Source organism: Giraffa tippelskirchi, chromosome 11, assembly GCF_054371585.1.
Source record: "Giraffa tippelskirchi isolate mGirTip1 chromosome 11, T2T-mGirTip1v1.2.pri, whole genome shotgun sequence".
Taxonomy (NCBI): Eukaryota; Metazoa; Chordata; class Mammalia; order Artiodactyla; family Giraffidae; genus Giraffa; species Giraffa tippelskirchi.
In genome coordinates this window covers 85,193,681-85,207,266 of record NC_137285.1, presented here as the reverse complement: position 1 = coordinate 85,207,266, position 13,586 = coordinate 85,193,681, and the positions used below count along the sequence as shown (strand labels likewise).

The following is a 13,586-nucleotide window of genomic DNA, read 5'->3' as shown; positions in this document are numbered from 1 at the left end:
AAGGAATCCAGATTGGAAAGGAAGAAGTAAAACTCTCACTGTTTGCAGATTGACATGATCCTCTACATAGAAAACCCTAAGGACTCCACCAGAAAATTACTAGAGCTAATCAGTGAATATAGTAAAGTTGCAGGATATAAAATTAATACACAGAAATACCTTGTATTCATATACACAAACAATGAGAAAACAGAGAGAGAAATTAAGGAAACAATTCCATTCACCATTGCAACAAAAAGAATAAAATACTTAGGAATATATCTACTTAAAGAAACAAAAGACCTATATATAGAAAACTATAAAATACTGATGAAAAATCAAAGATGACACACATAGATGGATAAATATACTGTGTTCATGGATCAGAAGAATAAATATAGTGAAAATGAGTATACTACCCAAAGCAATCTATAGATTCAATGCAATCCCTATCAAGCTACCAATGGTATTTTTCAGAGAACTATAACAAATAATTTCACAATCTGCATGGAAATACAAAAAAATCTCAAATAGCCAAAGCAATCTTGAAAAAGAAGAATGGAACTGGAGGAATCAACCTGCCTGACTTCAGACTATACTACAAAGCCACAGTCATCAAGACAGTATGGTACTGGCAAGAGACAGAAATATAGATCGATGAAACAAAATAGAAAGCCCAGCAATAAATCCACGCACCTATGGACACCTTATTTTTGACAAAGGAGGCAAGAACATACAATGGAGAAAAGAGAATCTCTTTAACAAGTGGTGCTGGGAAAACTGGTCAACCACTTGTAAAAGAATGAAACTAGAACACTTTCTAACACCATACACAAAAATAAACTCAAAATGGATTAAAGATCTAAACATAAGACCAGAAACTATAAAATTCCTAGAGGAAAACACAGGCAAAACACTCTCCGACATAAATCACAGCAGGATCCTCTATGACCCACCTCCCAGAATATTGGAAATAAAAGCAAAAATAAACAAATGGGACCTAATTAAACTTAAAAGCTTTTGCACAATGAAGGAAACTATAAGCAAGGTGAAAAGACAGCTTTCAGAATGGAGAAAATAATAGAAAATGAAGCAACTGACAAAGAATTAATCTCAAAAATATACAAGCAGCTCATGCAGCTTAATACCAGAAAAATAAATGACCCGATCAAAAAATGGGCCAAAGAACTAAACAGACATTTCTCCAAAGAAGACATACAGATGGCTAACAAACACATGAAAAGATGTTCAACATCATTCAGTATCAGAGAAATGCAAATCAAAACCACAATGAGGTACCATCTCACACCAGTCAGAATGGCTGCTAGCAAAAAGTCTGCAAACAATAAATGCTGGAGAGGGTGTGGAGAAAAGGGAACCCTCCTACACTAGTACAGTCACTATGGAGAAAAGTGTGGAGATTCCTTAAAAAACTGGAAACAGAACTGCCATACAGCCCAGCAATCCCACTGCTGGGCATACACACTGAGGAAACCAGAATTGAAAGAGACATGTGTACCCCAATGTTCATCGCAGCACTGTTTATAATAGCCAGGACATGGAAGCAACCTAGATGCCCATCAGCAGATGAATGGATAAGGAAACTGTGGTACATATACACAATGGAATATTACTCAGCCATTAAAAAGAATGCATTTGAATCAGTTTTAATGAGGTGGATGAAACTGGAGCCTATTTTACAGAGTGAAGTAAGTCAGAAAAAAAAAACATCAATACAGTATATTATCACATATATATGGAATTTAGAAAGATGGTAATGATGACCCTATATGCAAGACAGAAGAGACACAGAGATAAAGAACAGACTTTTGGACTCTGTGGGAGAAGGCGAGGGTGGAATGATTTGAGAGAACAGCATTGAAACATGTATATTATCATATGTGAAATAGATTGCTAGTCCAGGTTCAATGCATGAGGCAGGGTGCTCAGGGCTGGAGCACTGGGATGATCCAGAGGGATGGGATGGGGAGGGTAGGGGAGGGGGGTTCAGGATGGGGAACACATGTACACCCATGGCTGATTCATGTGAATGTATGGCAAAAACCACTGCAGTATTGTAGAGTAATTAGCCTCCAATTAAAATAAATCAATTCAAAAAATAAAAGAGAAATGGTACTACAATAGAAAAAAGACAGTCTCTTCACAAATAGTACTAGAACATCCCTTGACATCCATATGCAAAAAAATCAATCTTGACACAGACATTACACCTTTTACAAAAATCTACTCAAAATGGATCAGAGAACTAAACATAAAATGCAAAACTATAAAACTACTAAAAGATAACCTAGGAGAAATTCCACATAACCTTGAGTTTAATGACATTTTTCAGATATAATACCAAAGTCATAATCCATGAAAGAAAGAATTGAGAAACCATATTTCATTAAAAATGAATTTGTCTACTATGTAAAAGACACTACCAAAAGAACAAAAAGACAGAGTGGGAAAAAATATTTGCAAAATACCTGTTGGATAAAGGTCTGTTATCCAAAACTCAAACAAACAAAAATAATCACAAAAATCCTTTTAAAACTCAACAGAAAGAAAACCCAATTAAAAAATGGGCCAAAAACTGTAATAAACACATCACCAAAGAAAATATATAGACGTTAAATAAGCATATGAAAATATACTTCACATAATATGTCATCAGGGAAATTTAAGTCAAAACAACACCTGTTATAATGGAGACAATCTGAAGCGCTAGAAGCACAAATGCTGGCAAGGACATGGAACAAGACAAACTCTCAATTACTGCCAGTGGGAATGTAAAATGATACAGCCACTTTGGAAGACAATTTGGTGGTTTCTTCTAGAACCAAACCTACTCTTACCACACAACCAAGCCACTGCACTCCTTGGCATTTGCCGTGCTGCTGTTGTTTAATTGCTAAGCCATGTCCAGCTCTTTCGCGACCCCTTGGACTGCAGCCTGCCAGACTCCCCTGACCATGGGATTTCCCAGGCAAGCTGCCTGGAGCGGGCTGCCATTTCCTTCTCCAGGGGATCTTTCTGACTCAGGGATCAAACCCACAACTTCTGCTTTGGTAGGCGAGTTCTATACCACTGAACCACCAGGAAAGCCTGGTATTTGCCCTGAGGAGTTGAAAACTGATGGTCACACAAATACTTGCAGACAAATCTTTAGAGCAGCTTTATTCATAATTGCCAAAACCTGGAAGCAACCAAGGTGTCTTTCAGTAGGTGAATGGATAAACAAACTGTGGTATATTCAGACAATGGAATGTTATTCTGCACTAAAAAGAAATGAACTTTTCACATGGAGGAAGCTTCAATGCATATTGCTAAGGGAAAAAGCTAATCTGAAAAGGCTTCCTACTGTATGATTCCAACTATATGACATTCTGGAAAAGGCAAAACTATGGGGACAATATAAATATTGTGGTTGACAGGAGTTGGGGATGAGGAAGGGATGAATAGGAAGAACACAGAGGATTTGGGGAGGCAGTGAAAATACTCTGTATGAAACTCTAACCATGGATATATGCCACCATACATTTGTCCAAATCCACTCAATGGTACAAAACCAAGAGTGAACCCTAATGTAAACTATGGACTTTCAGCGATTAGGATGTGTTGATGCAGATTTATCAGCTGCAACAAATATACTACTCTGGTGGAGGATTTTGATAATCAGAGAAGCTATGCATGTGCAATCACAGGAGGTACATGGGAAATCTCGGTACCTTCCTCTCAATTTTGCTATAAACCTAAAACTGTTCTTCAAAACAATCTTTTACAAATTTGAATGTTCATCATTTCTGCTTTAGAAGTCATACCATGGAGAACGATGCTACCACATCAGTTTTCATTTTTAGACTATGATGCCAACTCCACTCAACTTCAGAAAGAAATATGCTACTCTTAAAAATACTTCATTTCTGTTCCATTTCCTCTGTGGTCTGCTTACGACGTGCTCAGACGCTCAGTTGTGTCTGACTTTTTGTGACCCCATGGATTGCAGCCTGCAAGGCTCCTCTATCCATGGGATTCTCCTGGCAAGAATACTGGAGTGGGTTGCCATTTCCTCCTCCAGGGGATCTCCCCAACCAAGAGATGGAACCCATGTCTCTTACGTCTCCTGCATTGGCAGGTGAATACTTTACCACTAGGACCACCTGGGAAGCCTGATTATGAGGGTGTCTTTCTAATTCTAAAGACTTCCCCGTCATCCCCAGCATCTGTCAGATGGGCCAAGTGACTAGTTGTCCAGGCATAACTCATTAATATAACTTGTTAAATGCATGCTAACTGATAGAATATCCCTTTCCTCCACTACGCTAAAAACTTCACTAGTGCTGCAGCCAGTTAGGTCTGCCCTGTTTTACTTTTCTTTCTGTTTTTTTAATAAATTTATTTATTTTAGTTGGAGGCTAATTACTTTACAATATTGTAGTGGTTTTTGCCATACATTGACATGAATCAGCCATGGGTTTACTTTTCAACCAGCACCTAGTATAGTTCCCAGCATACAGCAGGTGCTCAATAAGTACTCGGTTAATTAATGCAAAAACAAAAATTAGCTGAACATAGAGTATATTATGCTAAATGAAATAATCCAGACAGAGACAAATACCAGCGGTATCATTTACATGTGGAATTAAAAAATAAGTTGAATTTACAGAAACACAGAACAGAGAAGTGGTTACCAGGGGCTGGAGGGTGGGGGGAGACAGGGAGAGATTGGTAAAAGGATACAAACCTTCACGTATAAGGTGAATAAGGTCTGAGGATCTAATGTATGACACCGTGACTACAATTGATTATATTGTGTAACATTATATAACTGAAATTTGCCAAGAGAGTAGAACTTAAATGTCCTTGCCAAAAAAAAAGGCAAATACGTGAGGTATGTTAAAAAACTTGATGGGGAGGACTTCTTTCACCATGTACCTATAATATCAAATCATTACAGGGTATATACTTTAAATATCTTACAGTTTTATTTGTCACTTATATCTCAATTAAGATAGAAAAATGAGGCATAACGTAATATAATTAAAAAATCCATCAACACCTACTTAACCTAGTGTCTTCTAAACACTATGTTTCAACTATATTAACAATATTTCCCAACCCTATTCCATCAAATGTATTCACTACAAATGCTGTCACAGTGTAAAATACGCAAAGAATAAGAGCTTGGCATCATTTGTTCTGACTGGTTCGTTTAGCAAACAATTACATATGGAATGTTTAGTATTCCTAGGATTGAGTGAGTCCCAGTGCATAGTGAGGTAAGCCAGTGAGAAATTATCTTTTCCTTCTTAACACAAGGCCTGCATTTATAGGACTGGCAGGTCATTATGACTTCTCCTTGAAAGGCATTAAGGCAATTTCTGACCACTTCCTGGTTCACTCCCACTATTGGCGAAGGAATGCAATGGGCTGTTCAAGCAACTATTTTTTGGCTAATATTTTCTTTTTTGTTTTTTCGGCTTAAGAGGTCATTTCTCTCCTCCGCATACTCCTACTTCCTGAGGGGTGTCTTTTTTTCTCTGCCTCTTCTCTTTTCTGTCTCATACCAAGGGAAATCCAGTTTTCCTGAGTAACTTCTCCATACGCATTATTGTCTCCCACTTCTAACCTGGAGGAGAGGTGGGGAAACTGGCTCTCGGCTCCTGAATGTCTCTTTTCACTGCAGCCCTAAATGTGCTGTTCGTATCATCCATCCGTTTACATTACACACTTTCAATCACCCTTGTTATTGCATTCTCCTTTAGGATTCCCTGCTACCTTCTTCTTAGATGTTCTCTCACTTGGCTCCCATTTTTTCTTCCAACCCTCTATTGTTTCTTTGTGAAGCTGAAACTGAATTTCCTATTATGAGAAAGAAAAGTGTAATGGTGGAGGTCTTAGATTCTGGGGTCACACACCTTGGACTTGAATCCTATTCCACTGTTTCTTGTGATTTAAGGCAATTTACAAAGGCAGTTTCCTCATTTATAAACTGAAAGTGATGACAATGTCTACACTATATGGCTTAAAAGGGTCAAGACCAATACATTTAAATAGTCACAGGCACACAGAAAGCCCTCCTGAAAGCCATTATCATCATTATCCTTGGTATTTAATATTCATATTGATGACTATGCCTTTCAATTTCTGGACATACTGGCATCCACACATAGTTCTACCCTGAAGTTGTTCATCACACAGCCCTATTTTACTCTAAGATTTCATACCAGGTATTTCTCTTCAATTACAAATATTCTTCTACTCATCTTTCTCGCTCTTGAAAACTCAAAGAACCTTCTATTTTCTTGCCTTAAATGACTGATACAAGCAAACACTGGCAATCAAACTTCTTAACCTTTTACTCTAATAATTTCCTAATATGGATCTTCAAGTCTTAGTCTAATCTTAATCTCATCAGTTTTCCTTGAATATATACACTTTACAAGCTCTTCTCAATGTCCAGAGATCAATAATTTTACTTGTCATTTAACAGCCAAATGATTTATCAACTTTTATCTTGTGCTCCTCTTAGTAAACAATGTTGAGTAAAGGTACTTCATTTCTATCACTCAAAATTAAAACAGAACCATGCCAAAGGTAGTGGTCCAAAAATGCTTTGTCATTGCAAATTTGAGAAGACATCTTTTATGTTTAGGATTCTATTCTGATAATAATGATGTGAAAACATTTATATTTTAATTAGAGTATTCTTTGTCCTACATGCACTTTTGAAATAACTTTCAAGAATTAAGTAGCATTTGTCATATGCCTACTTTTGCATATCATCTCTGATTTATAAGCATTGCAATGAAAGAAAATCTAACCTATGTTTAACTAACAATCAGTTCAGTTCAGTCACTCAGTCAGCTACCAACTAATTGTATGCTCTTTAGAACTTGGATGTATGTCTTTAGGGCTTGTGTATCTATAGAAAGACAGAGTTGGGCTAGAATAAACTGGATTTTGGGGAACTCCAACAGGGTCATTCACTTAAGAATAAGACCAAGAAAACTGTAAGTATAAAGAATTTCACATTAATGCAGAGGAGAATGTTCAAGAAACCAGAATCAAAGTCAGATGGGAACAGTAACTTCAATTACCCCCTGGAGAGTCAACTCTTCCACACAAAGGGCTTCAAACTGTAACTATGATTAAATGATGTCAGTGGGAAGTTAAGACTACCCTCAGTCGTCCCATTTTCTCACATACCCTGTTGTCACAGCACCTCAACTAATTTAAAGTGCAATTAAAGCCCCCTGAAGTTTAATACATATGCTCAACATCAGTTAAATACATCCATCCTTCGTGGGGAACAATCACGTTCTAGAAATGCACAAGAGCAATTAACTTTTTTTGAAGCTTTAATTTCAGTAGGTGGGGGTGCATATACCATTAATAGATAGTTGAGAATCATTTTCATTAAAAGGGCATAATAATTATGAAGAATTATATGTTAGCAATCTATAGGGATAGTGAATTTTTTTGTTAAATATCTTTTGGGTTAATATTCTTTTAGCGTAAATGTGTATTTAATACACATGTCAACTCCTTTGAATGCTTCCTTAAGGTAAAAATTCCCCACTCCCTCCTTTCCTACTTATATGTAGAGGACTCTTGAAATCAGAAAACTCACAAACAGGAAGCAAAAAAGCAGACATTCAGATCTTTGGTCCCTTGTCTAGGTGTGATCTCAGAACTCCAGAAACAACCCTAAACTCATGTTCACTTGTTATAAAATATACTTATTGCTAGAATTAAAATGTGAAATGATGTCTAAGTGTATTTCTATCTTCAAATATAAATGTGCTTGGGTGCTTAGAGTTTAGTGTAGATAGAAAAGATGAAATTAAAACATATATTTTATAAAAGTTCAAATCTGAAATACATTATGCAATTAATCGAAAATCATTAGGCAAATATGTAATTTAGATGATCTTAAAAATATGAAAGCCTTACTTCAAGCAAAACATTTCTGCAGAAATTAAATTACTGTGGATTCCAAATTTTTCTTTTGCTTTAAACTGCACTAAACAAAAAGGGAACTTGAAACATTTTTTTCTATAATTACCATAATATAATTATTACATAAACATCATACAGGGAAAGGACATAATTATGAAGAAAATTTGTAACTGCATCATATATATGTACATATATAATTTTGATGACTTCTACCATTTTACTTTTGGAAGAAAATTTCAATTTAGTGTATCATATATAATATATTTGATAGAAATATAAAAATTTAATCAGAACAAAGTTGTTTCTCTAAAGTTAATAAACAATGTCAGCATGTTCCAAGATTCATATGCTTTTGTCTAATATTAAAAGTGTCAGTCAAATATTATGCAATTATAATATCCAACCACATTCAATACAGACTATTATAAATAAAAATGTATTGTTAAAATATCATCATATATTTTTAGTTATATGAGAATACCATCATTTCTTAGGAGAAGCAAGGGCTAATTAAGATCTGTAAAATATTAGATGGTGTCCATTTACAATTAAACCAACAAGAAAGGAGCCTACCTTCCATTGCCCTTTTAAAGAAGACCTTACAGCTTCCACAGGTGAGGACACCGTAATGACAGCCTGATGCTTCATCCCCGCAGATTAAGCAAATTTTCTGAGGTAATGACTCAAAGCTGTACTGCGGGCTCTGGCTGGCTTCTGAATCCGGCCTTGAAATGCAAAACAAAGTACTCAATTTATTTTTAGGTGCACCACTATCTAATACTAAAGTTTCCTTAACCCAGAATAGACAGAGTGAAAAGGTTTTTAAAAATTACAGCCATATATAAATACAGATCTGAAAAACATGGCAAACTGAACTTGGTATACTACCTGTTACTGGATTCATCAGACTTGCAAGTTATTAGCCTCTCATCAGGAGCACCAACAAAAGTAATAAATAATTATTATTTAATTTTATGTTCAGAAAAAAAAAAAACTTCCTGCAAAACTCATTGCAGAGAATCAATTTAGTCTTTTGACAAATTAAATGTTATAACCTTGTTGCACGGTGGGAAACAGTAAACGTGGTTTTGCTCTAAGAATACAATCATTTTAAAAACTCATCTCTGTAATTAAACAAGTACCCATGTTTGTCTTTTTAAAGCATTGTTGAATATATTGACACTGTTGACTATTCACAACACAAGATTCCAAATCCAGAGCACTTTTCTTTTTCTTTTTTTTTTTTTATTTCCATGACTCTCGTATGTAAGTTAAAATGTTTTTCAAAACTTGTATGCTAGAAGTTGTAGCGGACTTGGAACAATACTAGCCCACAGCGCGCTGCAGTGCTTTATGTTTAAAGCCATACTGTAAGCATATTACACATAAATTAATGTTAAACTAGAGATTCGGGTGAAAATGAAGCGCTAAGTGGCCAGACCCCTAGGATGGTTTTGCTTTGGGTTCTGGCCGGGCACCCAGCGCCACCCCGCCCGGGAGAACGATGCGTTACCGTCTCCTCTCCGGAACGCACGTTCTCGGTAACTGTCCTTCAAGGAAGAAAAGCATTTTATAAAACCCTGGACTCGCCGCACCCTTTCTGCTCGGCAGGGCTACGGCGGACCCAGAGTGACGCTGCACTTTTAGAACTCGCGGCTGGTTCGCCTTGGGACTGCGCAAATCTGGAAAGTTTAGCAACATATTGTCGAGGAGGCCCGCTCCAGAAACAGAATAATCTGGGCCCCCGCGGTGCCCTCCCCCCCCCCCCAAAATAAATGAGAAGAAGAGGTGAGGAAAAGAAAGCCAAGCTGCGCTGCGCCCCGCCCCGGCCACCCACCCCTGGCGGCCACTCGGGGGAACCGGAGCCGGGGGCCGGGGGCCGGGGGCCGGGGGCCGGGGGCGGCCGGACCGGTCCTCGCGCGCCGCGCCGGGCCCTCACCTCAGGTAGTTGAGATAGGGCTGGTAGACCTGCGGCAGGCCCTCCTTGAGCACCGCGGCCTGGTAGCCGAGCTGGGGGAGCCCGTTGAGGCCGAGCGGCGAGTAGAGCGCAGGGCTGGCCCCGGCGGCCGAAGTGGACGGCAGGTCCCGCGGCAGCAGGCAGGCGCCCGCGGCCGGAGCCTTGCAGGGCGGCGGCGCGAACGGGCCCGGCTGGGCCGGCGCGCCCTCCGCCTTGTACAGGACGCACTCCAGGGCGGACCCCGACGCCGACGCGGACGAGCCAGGGGCCCCCGCGGCGGTCGCGGGAGCCGCCACCTCCCCGGGCCTGGACGGCGGCGCCAGCGGGAAGTCCGCGAAGACGGCGGGGCTGGCCCCCGCCAGAAGGTAGGGCCGCGGGGAGCGCGCGGCGGCCTCGGCGCCCCCCTCCTCCTCCTCCTTGATCTTCAGGGCGGGCGGCTGCGGGTCCCCGTAGAGCGAGAACGCGTCGTCCTTGGGCTCGGCGTCGGGCGGGTACGCGCAGTCGGGGAAGTCGCCGACCGCGCCCGGTGCCGCGGAGGCGGAGGGCGAGCCCCGCGGCGGGGCGAAGGCGCCGGCGGCCCCGCCGTCATAGCTGTCGCCCTCCAGCAGCTGCCGGGTGCGGGCGGCCAGGAAGGCCGAGTTGAGCGGCAGGATGGGCACGTGGATGAAGTCCATCACCGCGGTGGCCAGCGGGGCGCGCCCGGGCGCGGCGGGCGCGTCATGCTCCGCCGGGGCGGCCCTGGGCCCCGAGTAGCGGGCATCTTCTTTGGGCACCGGGGCGACGCCTCCCGCGGGAGCGCCGGTCGCGGCTCCTCCCGCTGGCCGGGCTTTGCCCTTCAGGGGCGGCCCCGCGGAGCCCTCAGGCTCCGAGTCATCCTCCTCCAGCTCCACCACCGCGGGCTGAGGAGACGGCTTCGCCGCGGGTGCGGGCCATGGGTGGCTCGCGGCCGTCGGGGCCAGCAGCTGCCGGCACGGCGCCAGGCCCCGGGGCAGCACCTTCTGGCCGGCGGCCGCCCCCCCGGGGGTGTCGCCAGCCTTGCTCTCCGGGTGGCTCATGAGTCGGGGCAAGACCCCCTGGGCGGCAGGCACAGCCCGGGCGTCTTGGGCAAGCTCAGCGCCAAACAGGCACCAAGGGCTGGGGGCCTCGCAGGCGGGGGGTCTGGCGGGGCTCCGCTCAGGGCCGGGGGGCGCCAGCAGGGTGTCCAGGACGCTGTCCAGCAACCCGCTGTCCTTTTCTAGGGGTCTCGCAGCAGCGCCCTCTGCGGCTTCCCCTCTGGAATACGCCCCCTCCACGTCTGCCAGCGACTCTGGGTCCGGCGTCTTCCCGTCCAGGTCCTGAGCCTGACAGGGCCGAGGGAAGATCAGCCCGTCCAGGGAGAGGGGGAGGCCCGAGGCTGTGGGCGTTGGGCCCGAGGTCTCGCCTGCCTGGAAGGGGCCCGCGTCTGGGCGTCCCCGCAGAGGGGCTCCGACCTGGGTGGGCGAGGGCGCCGTGCCTGCCACGTGGGGAGCGCGGGGACCCTTCGCCTTCAGCTCAGTCATGACGCCCTGGGCTCCCCTTTTCTCCTCCCCTGTCTCTGGGGAGGGGGGGATAGCAGGAGGACGAGGGGGCGTCAGGAGGCTCGGGGCTGCGGGAGGAGAGATGGGAGTTGAATTTGGCCGGAGCGGACGGCAGAGAAGGGGGTGAACTCTCCACCTCCTGGGTGGGAAGGGGGCGGCCCCGATGGGCCTCCGCCCTCGCCCCGGGTCCGCAGGTTGGGGGCGGGGGGGGGCGGCAGTCACTCTGTCCCTGAGGCAGGTGGGGAGACCAGGCGACAGCGGTTTGGGGATCCCGTAGACCTCTCCAGGGGTGTTCCCCGGCTTCCTTCTGCGGACAGGCGACGCAGAGTACTCACAAACCGCGGGGCGCTCCCCAGGGCCGGCGGCTTAGCAAGCCCTGGACAGCGGCTGTGGCTCTTGACTTTTCCGCCCGCTCCAGCGCCGGGTTGCTCCCGGTCCCGGCCTGCGGTCCCCGTCCCTTCCCCCGGACACCCCGGAGCTGCGTCGGCCTCTCGGCGCAGCCCATCCTCAGGAGCGGCGCCGTCCCTGCCGGCTCCCGGTCGCTCGCCACGGGCATCTCCGCGGCGCTCACATCTCTTGGCAGTCCGCAAGCACTAAGCGCCCGGAGCTGCGGGGTCCGCTCCGATGCCACGTGAAGCGAAGCCTTCCGGAGCACGCTGCTCGCGCCGCGGGCCCTCGCACGCTCAGATACTACGAGGCTTCACTAGCAGACCCGCCCCCCGGCTTTCTCAGCACCCCGCCTCCCCGGCGGCAGGCCCCGCCCACGGCCCCGCCCCGCCCTGCGGAGGGGCCAGATCTGAAATTCCAAGCGCCAGCCTGAATTGACAGGTACTGTGGGATGAACTGCATAAGCACATTCGATTTTGTACTGCCAACTCAGTACCACTACCAACCTAACTGGAAAAGTGAATGGATTGTATCAGAAGTTGAATTCTCAGCATTTCAGATTTGTAAAGATTTTACACAGAGAACGGTATTTGGCTACGTCTATTATTTTTTTAGAATAAATATATCGAGGATGATTCTAAATAACATGAAAGAGATTTTTCTCTCTTGCTGCTAAGTCACTTCAGTCGTGTCCGACTCTGTGCGACCCCTTAGACGGCAGCGCACCAGGCTCCGCCGTCGCTGGGATTCTCTAGGCAAGAATACTGGAGTGGGTTGCCATTTCCTTCTCCAGTGCATGAAAGGGAAAAGTGAAAGTGAAGTTGCTCAGTCATGTCCGACTCTTAGCGACCCCATGGACTGTAGGCTACCAGGCTCCTCCGTCCATGGGATTTTCCAGGCAAGAGTACTGGAGTGGGGTGCCATTGCCTTCTCCGTTTCTCTCTTATGACTTCCATAAAAGTGAGTGCTTTCAAATGTCTCTCGCTGCAACCAACATGTCCTACTCCTCTTGAACCATCCTCAATGTGGCAGAGAAATTTGGGAGCGGGAGATAGCTGAGAACACTGATTTACCTGTACAAGTAGTTTGGATGCTGTGTGTTACACTTTGATTTGTCCTAAGGAATGCACTCCAGTTTTTAATAAATAGCTCTTCAAGGAAAGTTTCCTTTAGCTTCAGCTGACATCCTGTGCTACATCATAAATTCCTCAATAGAAATGTGGAATAGTACTTTTTCTCCCCTCAGCATTCTTATTCTTAAAAATAACTGAGTTTTTAAAGCAGATCACCTCTTCCTGAAGATAGAGTAGAGAGAAGGGGAATAGTGCAATACATTTGAGACACAGGGTTATAAGCTAATAAATAGTCTCTGTGCTGAACCCAAGACCGCTAGATATCCTTCCATCTCTTAAAGATACCATGTTCAAAAGTGAATTAATCAGTTGGAAAATTCCTGGAGTTCTATCTGTGCTGATGCCCCACTAGTTTTCTCAGCCTGGTATAGAGAATACAGCGGAAGACTCGTGGTATAGAGAATACACCGGAAGACTCCTGGGTGGGCAGAGCTGGATGGAGGTAAGGAGTCTGGATCCCTGAATCACCTGGGGAGTGTCTACAGGAGTGAGAAGTAAATTTTATCATGTTAGGTCACTGGGAATCAATCGCTTGGGCCATTAGCTTACTCTGATTGACTAGTTTTAAATATGAAGGAGATAGGCAGGCAGAGGAGGGGTGAAGAGAAC

At 44.4% G+C, this 13,586-nt stretch overlaps 1 protein-coding gene across 5 annotated transcripts in view; it reads right to left on the bottom strand.

Annotated features, from left to right (window-relative positions):
* Nucleotides 1–12,177, bottom strand: part of PGR (progesterone receptor) — a 104,795-nt gene extending 92,618 nt beyond the window's left edge. For 4 of the 5 annotated variants that reach the window (XR_014069890.1, XR_014069891.1, XM_081545984.1 and 1 more), the window contains exons 1-2: nt 9,884–12,170; nt 8,518–8,669 (exon numbers count right to left, since the gene is read on the bottom strand). Coding sequence is in view for 3 of the 5 variants with exons in the window: in XM_081545984.1 (XP_081402110.1) it covers nt 8,518–8,669; nt 9,884–11,439 (1,708 nt within the window). In the remaining 2 variants the exon portion in view is untranslated. Of the gene's footprint in view, nt 1–8,517; nt 8,670–9,883 lie in introns of all 5 variants that reach the window. The other variant, XM_081545982.1, reaches the window with a different exon arrangement.
* Nucleotides 12,178–13,586: the final 1,409 nt, after the last annotated feature.